Here is a 23,424-nt window from a genome sequence, read left to right on the forward strand (position 1 = left end):
CACCAGTCCACAAAGTCAGAGATGACCATCCTGTACTCCCGCTCGTCCCCTTCAGATACGCACCCAACAATGGCTGTATCATCGGAGAACTTCTGGAGGTGACAGCTCCCAGAGTTGTAGTGGAAGTCCGATGTGTACAGGGTGAAGAGAAAGGGGGAGAGCACTGTCCCCTGTGGGGCCCCCATGCTGCTGACTACCACATCAGACACACAGTCCTGAAGCCTCACGTACTGTGGTCTGTTGGTGAGGTAGTCGATGGTCCAAGCAGCCAGGTGACAGTCTACTCCCGCTCCTTCAAGCTTCACCCTAAGCAGAGAAGGCTGGATGGTGTTGAAAGCACTGGAGAAGTCAAAGAACATGACCCTCACAGTGCTGCTGGGTTTCTCCAGGTGAGTCAGTGATCTGTGCAGCAGGTAGACCACTGCATCATCCACTCCAATGTTCGGTTGGTAGGCGAACTGCAGTGGATCCAGATACTGGCTCACCTGGGGACGGAGGTTCTTGAGGACGATCCTCTCCATGGTCTTCATCAGGTGAGAAGTGAGGGCCACAGGTCTGAAATGGTTAGGCTCCCTGGGGTTCCTGGTCTTAGAGACAGGAACCAGGCAGGAAGTCTTCCATAACAGAGGAACCCTCTCCAGACTCAGGCTCAGGTTAAAGATGTGCAGCAGCACCTGACAGAGCTGGTCTGCACAGTCTCTAAGGAGTCTGGAGCTGATTCCATCAGGACCTGCAGCTTTCCTGGTCTTGATCTTTTTAAGTTCACTTCTCACCTGATCAGCTGTTATGGAGAGGCAGGGGAAGGGTGGCAGGAGGAGGGGTGATGGTGGTGGTGGGGGGTGAGACGAGGAGGGGTGATGGGGCTGTATGCGGAGTCCGGAGGTGGTAGAAGACGGGGATGGGAGGAGGGGTGCTGTTGGTGGTGTTGGTGGTAGAGAGCTGAGGTGTGAAGAAGGAGCTGGCTGGTCGGTGCTTTGATGAGAGGGGGGAGGAGTGGGAGCAGAGTCGAATCTGTTAAAGAACAGATTCAGCTCATTGGCCCACTCCTGGCCTCCTGCTGCAGCTCCCCTCTCATGGCCTCTGCTGTAACCAGAGATGGATCTCAGGTCTCTCCAGACCTCCCTTGTGTTATTGTCCTGCAGGTGAGATTCCATCTTGGTCCTGTAGCTGGCCTTGTCCGCCTTGATCTTCTTCTTTATCTCCTTCTGCACCCTCCTCAGCTCCTCTTTGTCCCCAGATCCAAAGACCCTCCTCTTCTCCTTCAGCAGGGCCTTCAGTTCCAGGGACACCCAGGGTTTGCTGTTAGAGAAACACCGTACTTTCCTGGTCGGTACGATGTTCTCTGCACAGAAGTTGATATAGTCCGTAACAGTGTCTGTCAGTGCATCAATGTCCTCCCCGTGTGGACCACACAGCACATCCCAGTCTGTGGTCTCAAAGCAGTCCTGCAGCGCCTCAGTGGCCTCGTCAGACCACTTCTTCACATACCTGGTGGTGGGGGGTTGTTTCTTCACCATAGGTATGTAAATGGGCTGCAGTCTCACCAGGTTGTGATCTGAGTGGCCCAGTGGGGGGAGGGGTGAGGAGCTGTATGCATCCTTGATGTTTGCATACAGCAGGTCCAGGGTTTTATTGTCTCTGACACACATTCACATTATTTATTGACTGTATCTAAAGATATCAAAGATATTTTAAACATAAATTCTGTCTGTAGTATTCTATTCTGGGAAAAGTTATGACAACTATTTTTGCTTGCTCTATTATTATTATTATTATTATTATTATTATTATTATTATTATTATTATTATTATATTATTTCTTCATTATCGTACTATCATAACTTCAACTGTATGTTCCATCTTTTATGTTTTTTGTTGCACCATTCACTGAAACAAATTCCTAGTTTGTGTACACCCATTAACTTGGCAATAAAGACGATTCTGATGTCAGTTGAGTCTGTCAACGAGGTTGCCTGTAATGATTGTTAAGATCCAGCAGGTGTCAGTATTGAACGACACAGTATCGACACAGTATCAATACAGTTGGAAGTGTGCCGCAACGCTTCATGAGGCCTCATCTACCCATCACTTGCCTGAGGCAAATAATCAGAAGGCTAGACTTGAACAGAGGTAGAACACTAACTGTGCTGTTCAACAGTCCAGGGAGGAATGGTGACTGCGCCCAGCTGATATGATAGAGGAATGTTGCTGATCACTTCCACCTGCCCGTGATTACCGATTGTCAGCACCTGTCTCGCCCAGCCGCACACCAAGCTCATGCCTACCTGGAGAGAGAGAAAGAAAGAGACTGCCACTAAGGCCTTGTCCACACGTAGCAGGGTATTTGTAAAACCGAATATCCTGCCCCCTCCGTCTAGAAAAAAACTTACGTACACACCACCTCGTTTTTAGAAAAAAACTTCATCCACACCTAACCGCATAAGTGCGTTTTCAAGCACATTCATAAGCATGCCAGACCTTTAGGTGGCAGTAGTTCCCCAAATTCCAGCAAGGTGGTGGAGAATAACCGTCCTTAACGTCGTCCTTCGCCTGTGTTGTTGAATGTGGAGCAGTATCTGGGCTTGTAAAAACAAGCAAGTAAAAAGCGCCTGTACAAGAAACAGCGCCCAAAACCTTGTGAGAGCATCCATACTGTTACCGAATGTAAACACAGGTCGCATATGTGACGTAAGAACATATTTTGTCGCAGGCGGTGACGTTTCGAAACGCAAAACCGATGTCCGCATGCAGACGCATAAAACGGAGAATTCGCAAATCTTCACTTTGGTCGGAGTTTTTAAAAAGAATCGTTTTTAATTATGTAAATCTGCGTTTTCGTGTGGATGATAGGCCGAATCGTAGAAAAATATCTTCGTTTTGTGAGATACCCGGCTACGTGTGGACAAGGGCTTAGTGGCATTAGTTGCAGAGGGCGTCACAAAAACATGTAATAAAAATTGCTATTGAAGTGTAAGGTGAGCCAGTCAAGCCTTTGATAGTTTATTACCTATTGATGAATATGTAGCAGAAAACTGTAAAAGAGAAGGTTTATTTTTCAGAAATTTTGAAGCTCAAATGTCTTCCAATTCTGGAATGATCCACCTGCTGTAGGAAGCAAATAAATTTGATTGAGGTCATTAAAATAACTATGAGGAAAACTGCCCATGTTTCTAATGAAAAGCTGCTGATCAAAAACAACATTTGCGATGTGCATAAAGACACCAAGTCAGTGGATGTAAGGAGACACAAAAGTACAGGAGTTGATTTAAAACTTTATTCATGTACCACAAAGCAATATCCATACAAAAACAGTGTACTTAGTGCAAGTCAAGTGAGTTCAAACCCATTCCTCTCTGCTTATGCTAAAGTTTAAATAACATGCTTTTTGAATTCCTCTTTCTCATCAATAGTCGTTAAAAATATACATCTACACGTTTACACCACACTTTCTGTCATTGTGGAAAATGAGTAACTGAGGAGATTTTGACTGACAGCAGAAAAAGCGCAATCATGATGGTTACATCCCACTGTTGTGCATGATTTTTCACTGCCATGGCTCAGTGGGACACGGAGTCATCATCAGTGTTGTTAATTCCGCTTGGGACAAAAGGCCAGAGCAACCCTGTCGAGTGTCACCTCAACATGTGACTTAATGCCCCTCAAACGGTGGAGCGAGGCAGACTTGGGAGTCAAGGAGAGTTGCCAAAAAAAGAAAAGAATATCAGTGCCTGTGATGCACATTTGCATGTTTTTAACATCTCTGCTGCTGATTTTGTATTGAGCGGCCGCTCTCCTTTCTATTCACTTAGCTTGATCTGCTAAGCTAATGGCTACATCCAGCCCTCCCGATGAAAATCAGCAACTCATCAACAAAAACAGGATTATCTCTAACCTCAGGGAGGACATCCGAAGGCTGACACAGGAACTCAGAACAAAATCTGAGCTGCTGACAAGGACTCAGGACGTGGCTCACAAGCAGTCTCTACAGATCTCCTCACTAAAAGCTGCTCTTCAGGACACGGTAGCCTGGGATCCGACCTCTTCTCCTCCGCAGCCCAGCAGTTCAACGCCTTGCCATGAGCCGCTATGGTCGGAGGTGGTGGTACGGAGCAAAGAAAGGTCCTCGCACGGCGTTGGTCTCTCATCTCACCTCAGCCTCTCCAACAGATTTGAGCCTCTGTCATCGCAGGTTGAAACGCCGGACTCCGGTGAGCTCAAGGATGCCGCAGCCCGTTCCACATCTCCCCGGTGCGGGAGTCGTTCTCTGCCGGCTGGGACCGGTGGACCGTCAGCAGCTGCCCAAGGAGCGGCAACTACCCTCCCAGCTAACAGCCGGACGGCTCTGCGCCCCCCATCGCGCACACCACGGCTAGAGAGCGGCAACAGAGGCGACAGAGTTACTTAACTCATAAAGGTGAGACTATGAAACTGATCAATTACAATAAAGCTAACAGGTCACAAGCCAGAGCCAGGCCCAGAGTCAGAGGGCACTTTGCCAAAAGCAATGCTAAGAAGATTCTGTTTTTATTGGAAGCACTTACAGTTTTTCTCAATTGATAAGACACTGCTCCTGAAAAATAGCACACATTTCCCAACACACTGCACACTATTTTTTTTTAATTTGAACACAATTCACAAAGCACTGCACACTTGTGTCAAAAGCGCACTTTGTCAAAATCTGAACTTTGTTTTCAAAATTAAGACACACGAAGCAAAACTAGGACACTGCACTGCTAAATACAAAACACTTCTCTCACTGTGTTTTCACATGAAGTGTAAAAAAATGATAGTCCTCAAAAATGACAACTTAAACACAAATGCATCCTATAAATGAATCAGAGGGGTCATTGCAGTGCCTGACTGTACATTATAAAATAAAAATAATGCTAGACAAAAAATACAGCACTGTATTGTACACAGTACAGTATGCAAATATTTACACCATGTCTGCATCAATTCTTTCAGCCTGGTCAGACCACAGGACCTCATGCATCAACAGAAACATCACCACATGCCTAGACCACTGATTGCAAGAGATTTTCCCAAAGTATGGCTGCCGCTCATATACCTTCCACCTCCATGCAGAGAAGAATTCTTCTGTAGGATTCAGAAAGGGAGAATATGGCGGCAGAAAAACCACAATAACTTGAGGGTTCATATTGAAACTTTCCTGAATCAATAGTCCTCTATGAAAACTAACATTGTCCCAGATGTATTCATGTGTATCATCAGAATCCAACTGAAAAACTCTCTGGAACAAATGCACACAAAACACAGAAAAAGTCAGCCATGTCCACTTTCTGTAATTTTACAGGCACTTGATAAGCAGGAAGGACAGCGTACAGGGAGCTTAAGGACAGACTGGCTCCTCTCCCACAACAACCGTCTCCAAAGATGATGACGTCACGGTCTGCGACTCTGTGCTGTACAGAACCAGAAGTTTGCAGAGACCGTCTTTGTCTCAGCCAGAATGTCAAGATGAAAAGAAGCGATAGGACAGTCACCATGCCGCTTCCCTTCGTATGCCGGCAATTTTACACAGCCGGCGGCATGGTAAAAATTAAAACAACTGTAGAAATTCAAGAACGATAAACCCATCAAATCTGATATGTATTCCATGTACACCACAGCCCGTTTTAAAACGTGCCAAATAAGGACTTGCAGTTAGCTGTTTTAAATATCAGGTTTCTGGTTGGCAAATCTTTTTTAATTAATGATTTTATTAGTAAGTGCAACCTTGACTTTATGTTTTTAACTGAAAGCTGGTCAGGCCAGGATAATAGCGCAGCAGTTCTTACTGAGTCAATGCCCCCAAATTTTAGTTTCTTTAGTGAAGCAAGAATACATAAGAGAGGAGGCACTTTGCTCAAGGACAGCTTCCAATGCAAGAAAATGTCATATGATCAGTTTGACTCCTTTGAATATGTTGCCATTCAGTTAAAATCCGTGTTGTTACTTCATGTTTGTTCATAACTTTGTATTTTATTTTGATAAGCGCTCTATGCGGAAGTACTTTATTTTGAAGGACTCTCTCTTAGAGAAGCAGGAAGTGTAGTTGTGATGAGAAGCAGACAGAGAAAATGCTAAACGTTCGTTGTTCAGCTCTCGGTTAATATAAATATTACCAACACCAAGGATGCAATGCCATAAGTAATAATTTATGTTACATAAATTAGTTAAGGATAAAAATAGATTATAAATATATGTTAAAAAGCAATTGTTTTGCATTAGATAAAAACGATTTATATTTACAAGTTTTTTGCACAGAAAAAGGACAGCATGCAACGTTGTTGTATTTATGTTTGTTTCAGTTTTTACTCCATGTCCATGTGCAAATGAAGAGCCTTCAGTAAATGATCAAGCTTACTACACGACTTTGTTATTTTTGGAGTGGAGTTTAGCTCGCTGTTGGGCTGAAGTACATGTACACTTTAGTGAGAACAGGAAACCTGTCGAGCACTCTTAGTGACCATCTACAGACCCCCCAAATATGATACAAAGTTTTTTGATGATTTTCAAAACTACTGTTCACTGTGTGCATGGACTTTGACTGTGTTGTTTTAATTGGGGATTTTAACATTCATGTTGATAACCCTAAAGATGGGTGTGCAAAGGAACTCTTAAATATTCTGGAAAACTTTGGGCTTTCCTAGCCTGTCATAGATCCAACACATAACAGAGGACACATATTAGATTTATTTATTTCCAAAGGTCTTAGTATCTCTGAGGTTGTGGTGAATAATGTTGCTCTTTCTGATCACTACTGTGTCTTGTTTAAAATGTCCACCCTTGCTAATCCTATGAAAGGTGAAGCAGAGGTAATCAGTAAACGTTATATAAATGATAAACACCTGTGCATTATTCACCCAGGGTTTTACACCATCACCAACCTCGCCCTCAGTGCTAGTTGATGACCTTGTTAACAGCTTTACTTCCAATGTTATTACTATTATTGATTCCATCGCCCCAGTTAAGACCAAAGTTCTGTCTGGAAGGAAAAAGTCACCCTGGAGAAACACCACACTGGTTAAAGCACAGAAAACAGTATGAAGACAAACAGAACGCAGGTGGCGAGAAACCGAACTGCAGGTACATTACGACATTTCAAAAGAGAGTCTTCACAAATATAACTAGGAACTGAAGAATGCAAGGCAATCATATTTCTCAGAGATTATCAATAGAAACAGTAATAATGCCCACACACTCTTTTCTGTAGTAGACAGACTGACAAACCCTGCTGCATCAATTCCTCCTGAACTGGTCTAACAAGTCATGCAATGACTTTGCAGCCTTTTTCACAAACAAAATATTACAGATAAGACAAGCAGTGTGCAGCTCCAGCTCAGGACTGATAACACTTGTGCCTTCCTGTCCTCTAGTTAATCAAGGACATTTTAGCCTCCTAGATTATACAACTTTAATGGAAACAGTGTCAAAACTAAAGCCCACAACATGCTGTCTTGATATTCTGCCTTCAAACTTTTTTACGTATTTGTTATTTTCCTTTTTGCACTGCACGGAGCCAATGAGCCCCATTCTTCATGTGAAATACGATAGAGGGGTGTCATCCAGCCTGAGATGGCACACATTGTCGCGGATGAACTCAGAACGCTACTGGCTTCTTATCACATAAACAAAACCTGCTCCTGATGGCTCGTGGTTAGCGCCTTGCATGGCAGCTTCCGCCATCAGTGTGTGAATGTGTGTGTGAATGGGTGAATGTGATGTATAATGTAAAGCGCTTTGGGTATCATTACAGGTATAGTAAAGCACTATATAAATACAGACCATTTTACCATTTACCATTTAAAACTGTTTTTAACTGCATAGGTCCGGATGTACTGCAGATAATAAATACCTCTCTTCAAGCAGGCCAGTTTTCCAAGGCTTTGAAAACTGCAGTAATAAAACCTCTTTTAAAAAAATCAAATCTGGATGCCACAACAATCAGTAACTATAGGCCGATATCAAATCTGCCATTTTTGGGGAAAATCATTGAAAGGGTTGTTTTCCAGCAAATTCATGCTTTTATGATGCAAAACAATCCTTTTAACACATTTCAGTCTGGATTTCAACTACACCACAGCACTGAGACTGTTCTTACCAAAGTTTTAAATGATATTCATCAGAATATTGATGCAGGCAAATCCTCTGTTCTGGTATTACTAGCTCTGAGTGCTGCATTTGACACAGTGGATCATGACATACCATTCAGCAGATTAGAAAAGTGGGTGGGACTCACCGGCACTGTGCTACAATGGTTCAAATCTTACTTACAAGATAGGGACTTCTATGTCAATTGGAAATCATAAGTCTGAGCGAATTAAAATCATATGTGGGGTTCCTCAAGGGTCCATTCTCGGACCGCTTCTATTTAGCATTTATATGCTACCCCTAGCTCACATTATGGAACATCACAACATCTCCTATCATACTTATGCTGATGACACACAACTCTATATTTCAGTGTCATCACATGACTACAGTCCATTACTGTCACTGAGTAGCTGTATTCATCAAATCAACGAGTGGTTGGGCCAGAATTTTCTCCATCTAAACGCTGAAAAGACAGAGGTGATCATTTGTGGCCCCAAAAATGAAAGGGCAAAGATCAGCGCTCACCTTGGCTCTATGTCATTGACAGCTACAAATCAAGCCAGAAATCTTGATGTAATTATTGACTCAGACCTGAACTTCAATAACCATCTAAAGTTGATCACTAAATCTGCCTATTACCACCTGAAAAACATTGCTAGAATTAAGGGGTTTCTGTCTAAACAAGACATGGAAAAATTTATTCATGCATTCATTTTCAGTAGGTTAGATTATTGTAATGGCAACTTTACAGGTCTTAACAAAAAATCAATCAGGCAGCTGCAGCTGATACAGAATGCTGCCGCCAGAGTCCTTACAAACACGAGGAAACTGGACCATATTACACCAGTCATTAAATCGCTACACTGGCTTCCTGTGAGTCAAAGGATAGATTTCAAAATCTTATTGCTGGTCCACAAAACACTGAGTGGTCTGGGACCACAATATATGCTTGATCTACTAGTTCCCTACGAAGCATCCAGACCCCTTAGGTCATCTGGAACTGGTTTGTTGTGTGTCCCAAGAACAAGAACCAAGCAAGGCAAGGCAGCATTCAGTTATTATGCTCCTCACCTGTGGAACAAACTTCCTGTAGATCTGAGGTCTGCTCAAACTGTCAGTGCCTTTAAATCAGGGCTGAAAACACTATTGTTCACTGTAGCGCACTCATAGATTAAAATACTGCCTACTTGCTATACTCTACTGTGTAGCAAGTAGGTAGTATTGCTATATGCTACACTTTATTGCCTTTACTTATATATTTCTTTCCTCTTTCAAAAAAATTATTCAATATATTTTTTTCTTTTTACTGTCTTGCTGCTTTTAATGTTTATGTAAAGCACTTTGAATTACCTTGTGTTGAACTGTGCTGTACAAATAAATTTGCCTTGCCTTGCCTTGGGCTGTTCCTGCTGTGACAAGTCAAAACATCTGCTGCTAATAAAGTGTATCCAGCGAATGTAGTTGCACTTACACAGCAACAGGAGGAATATGTGACCTTATGTGTACATCTTAAAGAAATAAATTGAAAGTGATAGTGTTTACCATCCAAACCCAAACCCTCGGTTTTATACTTTTCAGAAAAAAAAGAGAAAAAAACAAGTAACAGGTTGTAAAAAGTATACAGATCTCTGTATAAACACAGAGCAAATTTGGCAGAGTTGAAGAAAAACAAAACAACAACAAAAAGAACACAACATTTCCTCCTCTGTCCTGAGCATTGTAATGCTGGTGCAGTACAATAATTGCTTACAACAGAATCAAGTCAGACAGTGATTACATTTCACTATTTAATACATGATTTCTACCAATGCATGCAAATCAGTTTACCCCTATTAAATCATTAACCCAATGAGGTCTGAGGCTGGCATCTTCCATCCAAACAGAACTACTCATTTTTATATGGTCATGCTTTAAAACAAGCACATGTAGTCTATTTTGAAATTAAGATTTTTAGTTTTTAGTGAATGCTGGCTACAAAGTTAATCATAAATGTCTGCAGAGAACAGTTTTATACCTTTCAGTATGAAAAATACCCAATCTAGAAAGCAATCCGTACATATAGTCTAATTTTTATTATTACTAAAATGGTTTTACTTCTTTAATATCACTGATGTAACATCATTGTCCACCATTGGGTCGCACTTCAGCATAGTCCTTCACCAACTGAGAGATCCTGATGAGCTTAATGTCTGAACCAGGTGTCTCATAGTCTGACCACAGGTATTCTGGAGACAGCACCTTAGCTGGTTTGTTGTACAGAAAGTACCTGCACAACAGAGAGATAAGCAGATATGTGCATTCTGACTGTGATTTGCTGGAGATAAAGTGTCAGGAGCAAAAAGAAAACGGCAAAATAAGGAAATGAATTGTAAAACTGTACTTGTTCAGGTGACTCTCTTCCTGCCACACTGCTTCAATGTTGTTCTTTGCATCTTCCTCCGACTGCTCATAACAGTATCTGGCAAGATAAGACATGCAGTAGAACTGAGACAAGACACTATGCGAAAAGACATTTTTAAAAGGAAAAAAGGACAATAGCAGTGACTAGGGTTTTTAAAAATACGCAGTATCTAAATGCCTGTGGTATGGCCATCTTTCACTTTTCACTGTATTTTGTGTTCACATCAGAAAGAGCATGAAAATAACCTAGAAGATCACATGATTCTGCTTACTTGACGAGCCTGTACATGTCCTCCAGGTATCCACCCCACACAGCTGCAGTGTAGTAGTAGTCTCCTTCACCAGCAGGAATATAGGCTTTGGACTCAGGACGACGCTCATATGGAAACTGATCCCTCTGGTGAGTCTGAGAAAATACAGAAAATAAAATAATCATTTCTAAAATGAGCAGAGAGTTTAGCTGACACTTGTGCTGGCAGAAAGTATTGTGGTTGATAAGAAAATGAGACAATATAATAAAAAAAATACACACCAGATTACACTATTATTAAGATTTTTTTTAAAAAAAAGGTTCATGAACTTGAGATGAATGTGACGCAGGAAAGAGTGAAACCTTGTAGAAGGCACGGTGAAGGACAGCAGACATCCGACTGAGACTCTCTGCTCCAAAACGGTTGTAGAAGACGCTGTCGATGTCCATCATGAAAAGATAATCGGCCTCATTACGGATCTGAAAACATGACAGATGTGTTGTAAGTTTAATACATGATGAAGACATAATATTTCAGAGAAGTGGTTGATGGAACTCATTCTTGGTAGTAATCGTGCATGCAGACTACAGTGCTTGATGCTTTACAATCCTCACTGCTCAGTTTTAACCAGATGTTTGAAGCATTTGCTTTTGTTGTTCTGTGTGGACCATTTCATGTGTTTCACTCCTCACTTGTTTGTCAATCGTGACGGTTGCCCATTTCATCTTGCTGAGTACTACGTCCTGCCAGCGTTTGGCACTAGGGACGGGGAGAATTGTAATCTTCCGGCCTTCACTCAGTGTAACCTGAACAATCAAATAAAAATAAGACATTTACATTGCAAACGTCATCAAGAAACATTCAACGACGGTAAGAAGGACAAAATGATTGAGGTCATCAGAAAAGAGTGATTCAATGTCTTGTGAAATAAATTTGAAGTCCAGAATTCCTCAGCTGTCATTTAATCCCTGAAGCACTTAATGCATGTGGGAAAGTTCAGTCTGTGCTGTTGAATAGCATTATTTCAGACACAAAACAGCTGTCTGGAATGTGACCCATAGATGCAAGGAATAAAAATTCATTGCGGTTTGCATTGTTTCCATTTATTTCTTCCGGAGTTTCTCTGTAAAGTTCTTTCTCAATTTCATAATGGGCGTTTTCTGTCATCTCCCAGGGGCAGTTGAGAGATACTGAACAGTACAGAGGTGTGACCAAGTAATTTAATAATACTGTTTTAGGTGTTCCATTACTTTTAAAACTAACCTCCCTGTTGCCACTTCGATGTCTCAACTAGCTCGTACTGTTAAATAAATGGAAGCAACTTTGGACAACAATCTGCTTCCACACACTAATGGACAGTGGAGCACTGAAAGTAATGTAATGATGGAGCTAGACTGACCAACCTTCCTGAAACAATGAAAGACACAACTTTAGAAGAACTGCTATACAAACAGACCAGAAAGATTACATTTGTGGTTAGTCTTGTTAAATGGTCCTATGTTGAGCTGTATTTTAAACTTATCAACAAACAACTTACGTTGGGAACATCCTGTTCATTGTCTGTGAAGATATAGTACGTGACCCTTAAACCAACAAGAAAGTACTTTTCACCCGATTCAAGGAAACCCTTCAGGAAACGAGTGTATCTGGTCGGATGGAAAGAAACAAGGCAGAAAGTTTATCAGCTAGTATGAAAGACAAAATATGTAATAATACACAGAGAAGTCATGCCAAGCATTTTACAGTGGGTGAGATGAAACCTCATCCCAACAACATCCTGTGAGAATATCCTATGTACCTACTTGCCAACAGCAAGAACCACCACAGCAACTCTTGGGTTCATCCTCCTATAAATGTCATCAATCACCACTGGATCAAAGGTTCCCTCCCAAACCAGAGGAGCATTCCAGTTTGTCACAGAGTTCACATCAGTGCGTCTGAGGAAAACAAAGAAATTCAAAATAGAGCTTACAGCATTCAAACTGTATGTATAGATACATTTATGACAGCTTTTGTTTAGCTATGGTCATACAATCCAGTTTACAGAGGCAGGAGCTCAATATACCGTCATTGTCATAGATTGGCCTCCAAAACAATAGAAAAAAAAATTGCATGTAGATGTACAGTGATTATTAGTACAATTAGGGTAGTTTCTGAGATTTTGTATTCTGTAACAATTTGTTTAATTTTCCTTCTAATTCTTCAGCTTCCAACAATTCTCTTAACATTAACCACAATAATGCAAAAAAAAAAGAAATTGAACACAAAGCTGATTACAGTAACAGAGCATCCAATTTTACAATACGTTTGTTTTTGTAAAGGGTAAAAGAATGATGGAAGTTGTAGTTAACAATTTTATTGTCAGATTTTACCACTGTAATTCCTGAACCTGTATGCGATGCCATGCCTACTTTCTATTACATTCAGCCCATGTGAACTTTTTCCTTCATCAAATGTCTTTTCAGTGTTGGTTTTGGATTATTTTATGTACTCATTACATTCAAAGTAAGGATAAGGATAAACTTTATTGATCCCACAGTGGGGAAAGTTCACTGTAACTGCAGCTCCAAAAGAAAAGTACAAAAGTATAAAGGCAGTCACTTGATGGTTCCTGTCCCTTCAAGTGTACCAGTTCTCCATCCACTACTGGCTAGGGAAGCAGAACATGGTGGCTGACATTTTGTCTCACAATGTGGTTGGCATGTGAGGGAGCTGGGAAGCATCCCCCTCACTAAGGTGAAAAAACAGCACAAGTGCATATGGACAGTTGGATAACAAACTGATACAGCAAGTTTATTTATTGTTTTGTTTTGTGGTGAAAAGACCCTTGTTATCTGCTCTCTCTTTGAGATCCACTTCAGGGGGAGTGTTTTCATGGAGTGTACATGTCAGGATGTGGCCACAGGATGCCAGTAGTAGTCACTTACCTGGTTAGACTGAATTGAGGGATCAGAAAGGAGAGGGGAGGGGTTACATGGGGGGGTTTGCTGAGTTTGATCTTTGTTCCTTTAGCTTATTATGTGTTCTTTCATTTGTTTCAGACTGTAGTCATTTGCAATGTGTATTTGATTTATTTAAGTACACATGATGTTAAATCATATAAATGTGTGTTAAATAGAAGTGTGGGCAGATCACAGTAGTGTCACTGTGGTGGGAGGAGACTGTATAAAGGCCAGGTGAGCGATCAGTGCAGTGTGTGAGAAGGAGGGGGTCAGGCTGAAGCTCTCGCTCTGCTCTGCTGCTAAAATCTGCCACAATCCACTGTACCTGGGTGACTCCTTTGTCCTGCTGTTTTCTTTTGGTGAGCTGTGTATTTTTTTGTATGTGAAAATAAGTAAAATCTGCAGCTCTGGAAGAAAAACTCATTGCTGGTTGGCTGCTCTTTATGGTTTCATCATGCTTTGCCCTTTGATACTGTTTGGTTCATCCACTTTGTAGAGATTTACTACCATCACAACCCTACAGTGATCAATGATTATTTCATTTTGTAGCCCTGCTACAGCGCTAACCTTTGTAATTGACTCATCGGTTCAGTATGTTCCTGCCTGCAGTCTGATCATCAGGTGTGTCTCAGTTTGACTTCTCCTTCTCTGCCTCCTCTTTCCTCAGGTGTGGTTGAGGAATGCATAACGGTTAAACGGCTTGTTTTAGACATTTAGACGTGTTTGCAGTTTAGGTATGTTAGTCTGACAAGTTGTTCTTGTTCTGTTAGGTCTACATTTTAGTTGCTCAGGGTGTGTTCTTAAATAACTTCACACTTGATAACTAAAGTTGTGTGGATAAATGACAATCCCCAAATGTCAACAAAGACAGGTTTGTTTAAAATGAAGATCTGCTATGTTGTGGCTTCAATATTTCCTCAAGATCATGACAAGTGGAATTGTTTGGTTGGAACACGATCACTGTGATAAAAATGAATAATCCACCAAAAAAAAAAAAAAAATAGCAGGGCCTCATCTCCAGTTCTATGGGTACAGATTTAGGTTGAACATTGGGTGGCTCTGGTCTGGAGTTCAGAGATTTTGTCTTTTGCACTTCAGTGAATCTGGCACCAATTTGTCTGTATGTGCCTCATCATATCATTATGTCTTTGAGTAATAGTTTTTCAAATAAAAGTAAAGTTCTCCTTTCAGGTATTGCTGGGGACAAACACACACTTGTTCATACTGAACAATCTTTGCATCCCTCCCTCCCTGAAATCTACACCTATGCACATTACAAGCTTCATTTTAAAACACCTGCAGTGTTTGCATCTGGACTGCAAACCTAACCCTTAGATGTAAATTCTTTGCTAGAATAATTTTTGAGCTGCAAAAATGGAATACTTTATCAATGATATCAAAAAATGTAGTTTCATCTTCATTAGGTGTTTAAGTATTTAGCAGAGTAATATCTGACTACAAGGAACTATTAATAAAAATGTGTCTACATATATTGTTTAAAATTAGGTTTCATGTTAAACAACATGGCACCACAACAAAATGTTCACTCATCACTTGAGTTTCTCCTCAGAATTTTAGTATCTTTCAACACAGTATTTTAGTTTATGGCCAATCAAAGATGTGCTTTTCCTTTAGGAGGTGTTCTAAACCACAAGACTGTATTTAGTTTGAAATTGGTTCAGTATCTTCCTGCCTGCAGTCTGATCATCAGGTGTGTCTCTGTTGGACTTGTTTGTGTTTCTTTAAGCTAGTCACAGTTGTTGTAGGTGGCTGAGAGAAGTATGATGCTTTGATGTTTCCTCAAGATCGTGACAAGTGGAATTGTTTGGTTGGAACACGTTCACTGTGATTAAAATGAATAATTCACAAAAAAATAAATAAAATAGCAGGGCCTCATCTCCAGTACTATGGTTACAGATTTAGTTTGAACATTGGGTGGCTCTGGTCTGGAGGTCACATGACACCATAACAAAATGTTCACTCATCACGTGAGTTTCTCCTCAGAATTTTAGTATCTTTCATCTCAGTATTTTAGTTTATGGCCAATCAAAGATGTGCTTTTCCTTTGAAACTGTCACAAGAGCACCATCAGGAGGTGTTCTAAACCACAAGATTGTATTTAAATCTTGTAATTGTGAAGAGGTAAGAGTCACTATTGCACAGTGGATATGAGTGTTTTTAACAGCTTACCCTATCATTGTGCTTGGCTGAGGATAAGACAGTCTGGAACAGAAGAGCAAGGATCAGATTATTCAAAAGAGGAGATTCATAGGAGGTTGCATACAGGACAAATGCAGTACACAAAGAGAACAGTAAGAAAACATGGAGTAAAACAATGAATACAATAACAACAGTTGTCAATAACAAAACCATTACTATAATTCAGAAAGGAAACAACAAAAAGATAGAAGGAAACATCCTTTGAATTGTCTGATTGTGGTGCTGCACCCTTGTAATTCCCAAGAATTAGGAGTGTCAGATGAGCACACATAGCTCAGGGCCCTGAGCAAAACTGTAATGATGATAAACAAGTAGAAGACATGCATAACGACACCGTGCAAATACACTGCCTGACCAAAAAAAGTCACGACCTGGATTTAACTAAACAAATAGGTAAGATCTTCTGTTGGATAATTGCTGCAGTGACGAGTATGTTTCAGCGGGCAACAACTTATTCAACCCTACCTGATGCAGTGAGGAGCTTCTCATTTCTTAAATGGCCATGTTGGAAGACATCCTGTGGTCATGGAAAAGATGTTAATCTGTCTGACGGGTCAAATTATTAGCCTGCATCAAGCAAAGAAAACAACTAAGGAGATGTCTGAAACTACTAAAATTAGGTTAAGAACCGTCCAACGCATTATTAAAACCTGGAATGGCAGTGGTGAACCATCATTTTTGAAGAACAAATGTAGTTGGAAAAACCCTCCGATGATCGTGATCTAACCTAATGTTTGGTGAAATATAAGAAATCAAACAGTAGAGCTCACGGCTATGTTTAATAGTGAAAGTAAGAACATTCCCACCCACACAATGCGATGGGAACTCAAAGGATTGACACTAAACAGCTGTGTAGCTCTAATAAAACCACTGATCAGTGAGGCTGAATGAGAAAAAACAGCTTCAATTTACTATGGAGCATAAAAATTGAACTCTGGAGCAATGAAAGGTCATGTGGTCTGATCTGATGAGTTCAGATTTACCCTGTTCCAATCGATGGGTGCATCACAGTCAGAAGCGAGGCGGATGAAGTGATGCACTCATCCTGTCTAGTGGCTACAATCCTGTGGGGGTTAGGGTTATGATCTGGGGTTGGTCAGGTTCAGCAACGTTATGTTCCCAAAGAATGAGGTCAGCTGACTACCTGAATATACTGAATGACCAGGTCTTTCCATCAATGGAGTTTTCCTGATGGCACGGGCATTTTCCAAGATGATGATGCCAGGATTCATCGATGTCACATTGACAATAAGTGGATCAGGGAGCATTAGACATCATTTTCACACATGGACTGGCCTCCACAGAGTCCAGGCCTCAGCTACTTTGAGAATCTTTGGGATGTGCTGGAGAAAACTTTGCACAACATCCAACTCTCCCATCATCAATACAAGACCTTGATGGAAAATGAATCCAACTCAGGACAGAAATAAATGCTGTGACATTGCAGAAGCTTATCAAAATGATGCCACAGTGAATGTGTGCCATACTCCAAGCTAAAGGCAGTCCAACAAAATATTAGTGCACTTTTTTTTTGGACAGGCAGTGAATTTCACAACAGGCTGAAGATGTGAACCATGTTAATCTTCTAAAATATGAAAGGACAGCTCTCTTTCAACCAGCTGTTCCTCTCTGTTGGTCAAAGGAAAAGTGGATGCTCACCCAGCTTTCATTTTCAGGTTTCCAACTCCCATGTGTGGACAATGTTTCGTCTCTACACGCTTTTCTACTTCATCCACAACTGGCTCAGAGTTTTCGTGATACGGCTGGCAGAAACTTAAAGGAGAAACACACAATATATATTTAAGTATATGACAAGACTAAATTAATAGAATGGACACTTTTTTTAAAAAAAATTTAAAAGTCCTGGAATGGTTGGGTAGTGACAAGATACAGAATACTTTAAATTTAGTTTGGCTGTACTTACATTAATGGTACAGTGGTATTTTCAAGGTAGGTATAGATGGCCCTGCAAAAACACACAGACAGTTTCACAGTTCACCACATACACACTTATGCCGCAAAGTGTTATAAGCATACTTAAATGTAAGAATAATGTTTTATTGTACACAAACAATATGTATTTTTGTTGAGCAAAGAATTCAAATAAAATAATATTCTGGTTCTTTGCCATCTACCTACATACAGACATATTTATGATTAAACTGTATTGTGCATATAGATATTACACACTGATGAAAACCCATTCATTCAATATTTTTCATGTGATACAGCTGTAATTATAAAGGATATCTCTCATTTCGTAACATATGTAAAATTACAGAAGCTTTGCCTCTATTTGCTGTTAACTGGCACTAAATGCATCTAATTTTAGAAATATATTTCTGATTTTAAACTTGAACAGTTTTACCTATTAAATAAGAATGCCTGAAATTCTAATCAATTTGCAAATGGTTTGTAACATTGTTAAAATATAAATTTGATAGCTGTGTTTTTAATTTTATTTTACATTGGACACGTAGGTTCCCTGTTCATTTGTGTGTGATTTTATCAATATCTTTCTGCAGCTCAAAAGTCAGATTTTTTTCAAAAAAAGCTAAAATTCTATAAAATTACAGATTTTTTTTACAATGTATATTAAAAATGAGTTTGTGTGATTTTGGAGAAGAGAGTTCAGCATAGTCATATCATATTTCATTGTCTTTCATATTTCTGGCAAAGATAGAGTTCAGCTGAATGTTTCTCAAAATGATTTATTTCCATTAAAATAAAAATATGGTAAACCTGCTCTTCAGTATCCATTCATAAGTTCAACCTGGTTTCTTCTAAACATTTTCAAACCTTTTTTTGGGGGCTTTGTTGGAACATAAAGGAAAGTCACACAACAATAGAATTAGAAAACAATAAAGAAAAAGACAAACACAGATACACACGAGCAGATGCACAAACCCCCAAGACCTATCGGACTGTGATGAGCTACAAAGACTTAATCCATTTGGAGATGCATTTGGAAAGGCGAGGAGTTGAAGATTTCCTCCCAACAATTTCCACATTTTCCTAAATTTATCAGAGGAGCCGACCCGTGGTCTGAATCTGAGGTTCTTGAATTACCTTCACTGAGCCAATTCCTATTCACCAATTAACCTACCTAACTAACCTGCTCTTTGGACTGTGGGAGGAAACCTGATCTCTTAGAGAAAACCCACATAAAGACACTTCGCGCAGTGGTGGCGCAACAGTTAAGTCTCTGGACTACTGATCAGAAGGTCAGAGGTTCAAGCCCCGATGGGGCTACTGTTGGGCCCTTGAGCAAGGCCCTTAACCCTTCCTGCTAAAGGGGCGCTGTACCGTGGCTGACCCGTAGCTCTGACTCCCCCAATTGGGGAGATATGTGAAAATCAGAATTTTATCTGTCGACATCTGTTTATCTGTCGACAGATAGCATCACAACTGTGCACAACACAGTCATGACACTGCACACCTGGTGTGCAGTTCAGATCAGCTCAATCAGTGAATTGTTGGTCAGTGTAATTTTGCCTATGTAAAGCTGAGTCCTGCTTGGCTTGCGAGAAACAGGAAGCCGAATTTGTTTCAGCAGAAACGTCAGCTGTGATGAGCCAAGCAAACAAAGCATTGACTGTGAAACTGCCCATTCAAGTTATGCAAGTTGACTTTATCATTTACAGAGCAGCGTATGAAAATGTCGTGTCAGGAGAGACTTTAACCAGTTACTGAGTACGCCACAACTGAAAATCTCATGGAGTAAACAGAAATAACACTAGAGGAAAACCGAACTATATGGGCACCTTTATAGCTGCTATAGGGAAAAAGTTCAGATTCAAGGTGTATGTGATAAAGGAGTCACATTGCAGCCGCCTGTAGATGTAGGAGTGTAGCTATGGGCCTTGTTAAGTGATCTGCAGAGATCAGATGAACAACTGAAAGATCCCTATTCAGCAGAGTTTGGGAAGCTGAAGATAAAGCAATCAACAACGCCTTGAAAGAGGATGTTTGGATGTTTGAAGCTGGACCGAGATTATATTAGAGGGGGATCGCTGTGCTGAAGAAGAAAGTTATATGTGGATCTAAAAAGGCATCTCACCCAAAACTCTCCCATAATAAGATGTTATCTCTTTCTGGCAGATACTGATAGACAGCAAGTGCCTAACCAATCAAACCTCCTTGTGGTTGTCACACTTTCGCCAGACTGACATCAGGAATCACAAGTATGCATGAAGTCTTTCAACATGAAATGACAGAGCTTCTTATGTATCATGAAAGTTTGGCTATTCATTATGAAGAATATATACATTTAGTGTGCCTTTGACAAATCTGTCCACACCTTGGATTTAAGTGAATTCATCAAAAAAGTTTTGTCTCTGGAACAGTTATCTCAAGTTGGACCAGTGATTCATCCAGATAAGCATGTAGTGTCAAATAGATTTTGTACAAATGTTAGACTTAAAGAAAAATGATGTCTTGCAATGGCACAATTCTGAAAAGGACATAGGTATACTAAAGTGATTTCAGTAAGTGATTAGTTCAGACTCTTAAACTTGCCTGTATAAAGCTGAGTCCTGTGTATGTATTAATTTTATTGTAGCATAGGATGGCCGCATGCTCTCCACTTCTCCAAATGCGTGTTTTTAACATTAATTTTTTTCCTTTCTAATTTTACAGTTTTCTCATTTTGGTACTGAATTGGTACAAGCACTCTTGCATGTCAACAAAACTGTAACAGTACTTTCTTTCAAACTGAGCACTGAAAGCTGTTTGTTTTGACAGGAGATATTAAAATCTGTATTTTTCTTAGAGTCATTGCTAACTGTACAGTTCATTTCAGGTAGCTTAGAGGTTTAATCCTCTCTCTTTTTGTGTTTCTTGTGCTGTAGTTGCCATTCCCGCCACCCATGGGTGTGGTCCCTGTCTTCCCTCACCTCACTCACTCCTCACTTCAACTCACTGAGGATATCCCTCCCCTGTTGTGACAAAGATGTTGCAACCTCCGTTTCTGAGCTTTCATTTGTCACTGCCATTTGTTTCTGTCATTGGTGTAAAATTGCTCCTTTCTTTGCTCCTGTCAGCTCTCAGATGGCTGCAACTTGTTCATTTGTCCCTCCACTGAGCTCTACCTTAAACATCGTTCTTCACCTCTGCTCAACCGCAACCAGTGTCTGGTTTATTTCCACACACTTAAAATGGTGATGTCACAGTGCACTGCGACAACCACAGTTGGCAACCAGACCCCATGGGGACTTTCCTTGTTTTGCAAGTCATGTCCAACAGATAAATTAGTCTTTACACCTTTCTTGCATTTCAAAGAAAGACATGAAAGCACACCTGGTTTGCATCGAAACTTTGGTAATCTATTTCACATGTAAAAGGTTGCTACCCTGGTCCTTCACTGTCCATCTCTTATGTTGTCTCATACACATTACAAAATGACTGTCATGCTCCTCAATGTCATAATGATAGTATTTTCCCCAACAATTATCTCTATGAAAGTAACATACATATTTTTACAATTTTTTTCCCCCGACATTTCTCACTCACTTTTTTTAGTGGCTCATGGCAAAGTCAACTGGTACTGGATAACTGCCCCTCAACAATGATAGCAGGCACTTTTTATTAGCTGGACTATGAGCACTGCAAGTCAAAATCAGTAAGTCACATCCCCATGAGTGCTATTTTACATTTAGAAATAAAAAAACTCTAGCAATTTTGTCAAATCTCTGTATATTCCATTGTATAGTAATTGATTTTAGTGCTGCATTTTGTCTCTTGTAGTTTACTGTAATCTAGTCTAATTGACTATAAAAACTATATGTTCTGGAAATGTGCTTACCTTCTTTTGATAATGTATATCACTGTCATTAAGAATTATTTGCAATTTTAGCAATCAAAGTTGTTAATCTGGTGCTGCCTTTGTCATTTTACATCGCTCCAAACCAAATCCACTGGCTCAAAGATGCACTAAATGTCCTTTGGCGTCGATGCCATCCGCATCAATACTTTACACCCTCAGAAATATTACAGTTTATTCCTGTTTAACAGACAGACTGACTGAGAGAGGAGGTGGGAGTCCCCAGACTGTCACTAAAGAGACTTCTGCTCATGTCCTGTGTTGGATAGTTATTTATTCACAGAGATTTTGCGACTCAAGTTAGCTACTTGGTTACATTTAGCTTTAACATATATTCTTTCACTAAATAAATCACAGGTTGAAAGAAAAGGAGCAACAGTAACAACACCAGTAGAGAACATTTTAGCTGTTCATGCTGCGCTGTGCGTAAAAGGTGCCAGAACCAAGTTGCCTAACATGAGAAAAACAGGACTCACCAAACACATGCTTCTGTTAACCTGTTACTGCCTTCCTAATTAATCCTACAGTAAGTTAGTCTCTATTTATCTAGCTACATAATGTTTTCTGTTTAACAATTCTAGCTTTTATTCCCTGGAATAATCAGTTGCACTGCGATCAAGATGGGCAACAAGTAAATAAAAAAAAAACTTACCGTGAAAGGATGAGAAGAAACACAACGATGACCAAAATGCGAGTCTTGGAAATGTTGACCAACATATCCACTCCCCTTTTTAAAGTAAATTCAGTCTAATCAAACAATATATTCCAGAACTAGAGGAGCAAAAACACAAACTAACAGAAGCTGAACGCAGTTAAGCTCACTGGCTGGAGGCTCGTTTTCAACACAGCTGACATAATTAGTGCATTTAGCTCCGACTGTCTGCTGAGAGAGACACACAGGTTCTACTGATAAGTGAAAAAAAGGAAGGATCTGACAGGTAAGAGGGAGGGAACTTTAACCATCTCCTGATTCGCCAAGAGGAAGCTATGTGTAAAGGCAGGTAAGTTTAGGTCGAAATATCAGTTCTTTGAACAAAACAAAGAGGAAAGAATGAGAGAGAGCTACTGGGCCCTCTTTAAGTTGGTGTCAATGCAAGCAATGCCACTAATGATAATAATAATAATAATAATAATAATAGTGATAGGAAGGTCTGTTCAAAGAAATGATCAACAAATCTTTTGCTACGTTTTTGCAACTTGTTTTTCAAGTGAAGGCCAGAAACCAGATGTTAAAATCCACACAGTTTAGTAGCAGTGAACACAGACTGCAGTCATTTGCTCTGGAATATGTTAATAGAACAACTATTCATATTTTTTTAAGCTAACAAACCACAATGTTCTATATGTTGTATTGCTCTGTGGTCTTTATTCCCTTTTTCGTCATCAATTTATGATGCAAGCATCTTTGTGTAAAGGGAAACACAAAATCCAGGTACCACGTGATTAAATCATATTATAATACAAAATAAAACAGTATAGGACTCAGAGACACTGTTATATTTAACAGCTGTGGTGGATTCAAATGCAGAACACAGTCAGTTGCACAGCTTCAGAAGCATTATTACAAAACAGTCTTTGTGATGAAAGTGTGAACTAGGGGAGGAAACTGGAGGTGGAGCCATGTAAGAATGAAAACCACTCTGAAGAGCTCTGGAAACAACTGGTACAAACCGCTTTTGACACGTCTTATGTG

General features: G+C 40.2%; 1 protein-coding gene across 1 annotated transcript; it reads right to left on the reverse strand.

Annotated features, from left to right (window-relative positions):
- Positions 1–9,634: 9,634 nt before the first annotated feature.
- LOC111576206 (globoside alpha-1,3-N-acetylgalactosaminyltransferase 1-like) lies at positions 9,635–22,630 on the reverse strand. The gene is made up of 11 exons (XM_023281777.3): positions 22,384–22,630; positions 17,835–17,876; positions 17,570–17,683; positions 15,881–15,913; positions 12,551–12,685; positions 12,286–12,394; positions 11,441–11,554; positions 11,111–11,227; positions 10,770–10,903; positions 10,478–10,555; positions 9,635–10,363 (listed from the first exon to the last, which is right to left on the reverse strand). The coding sequence occupies exons 1-11, from the start codon at positions 22,446–22,448 to the stop codon at positions 10,216–10,218; spliced, it is 1,089 nt and encodes a 362-aa protein (XP_023137545.2). The 5' UTR covers positions 22,449–22,630; the 3' UTR covers positions 9,635–10,215.
- Between the last annotated feature and the right edge of the window lie 794 nt (positions 22,631–23,424).

The sequence above is a fragment of the Amphiprion ocellaris genome, chromosome 1 (genome assembly GCF_022539595.1).
Source record: "Amphiprion ocellaris isolate individual 3 ecotype Okinawa chromosome 1, ASM2253959v1, whole genome shotgun sequence".
NCBI classification, from domain to species: domain Eukaryota; kingdom Metazoa; phylum Chordata; class Actinopteri; family Pomacentridae; genus Amphiprion; species Amphiprion ocellaris.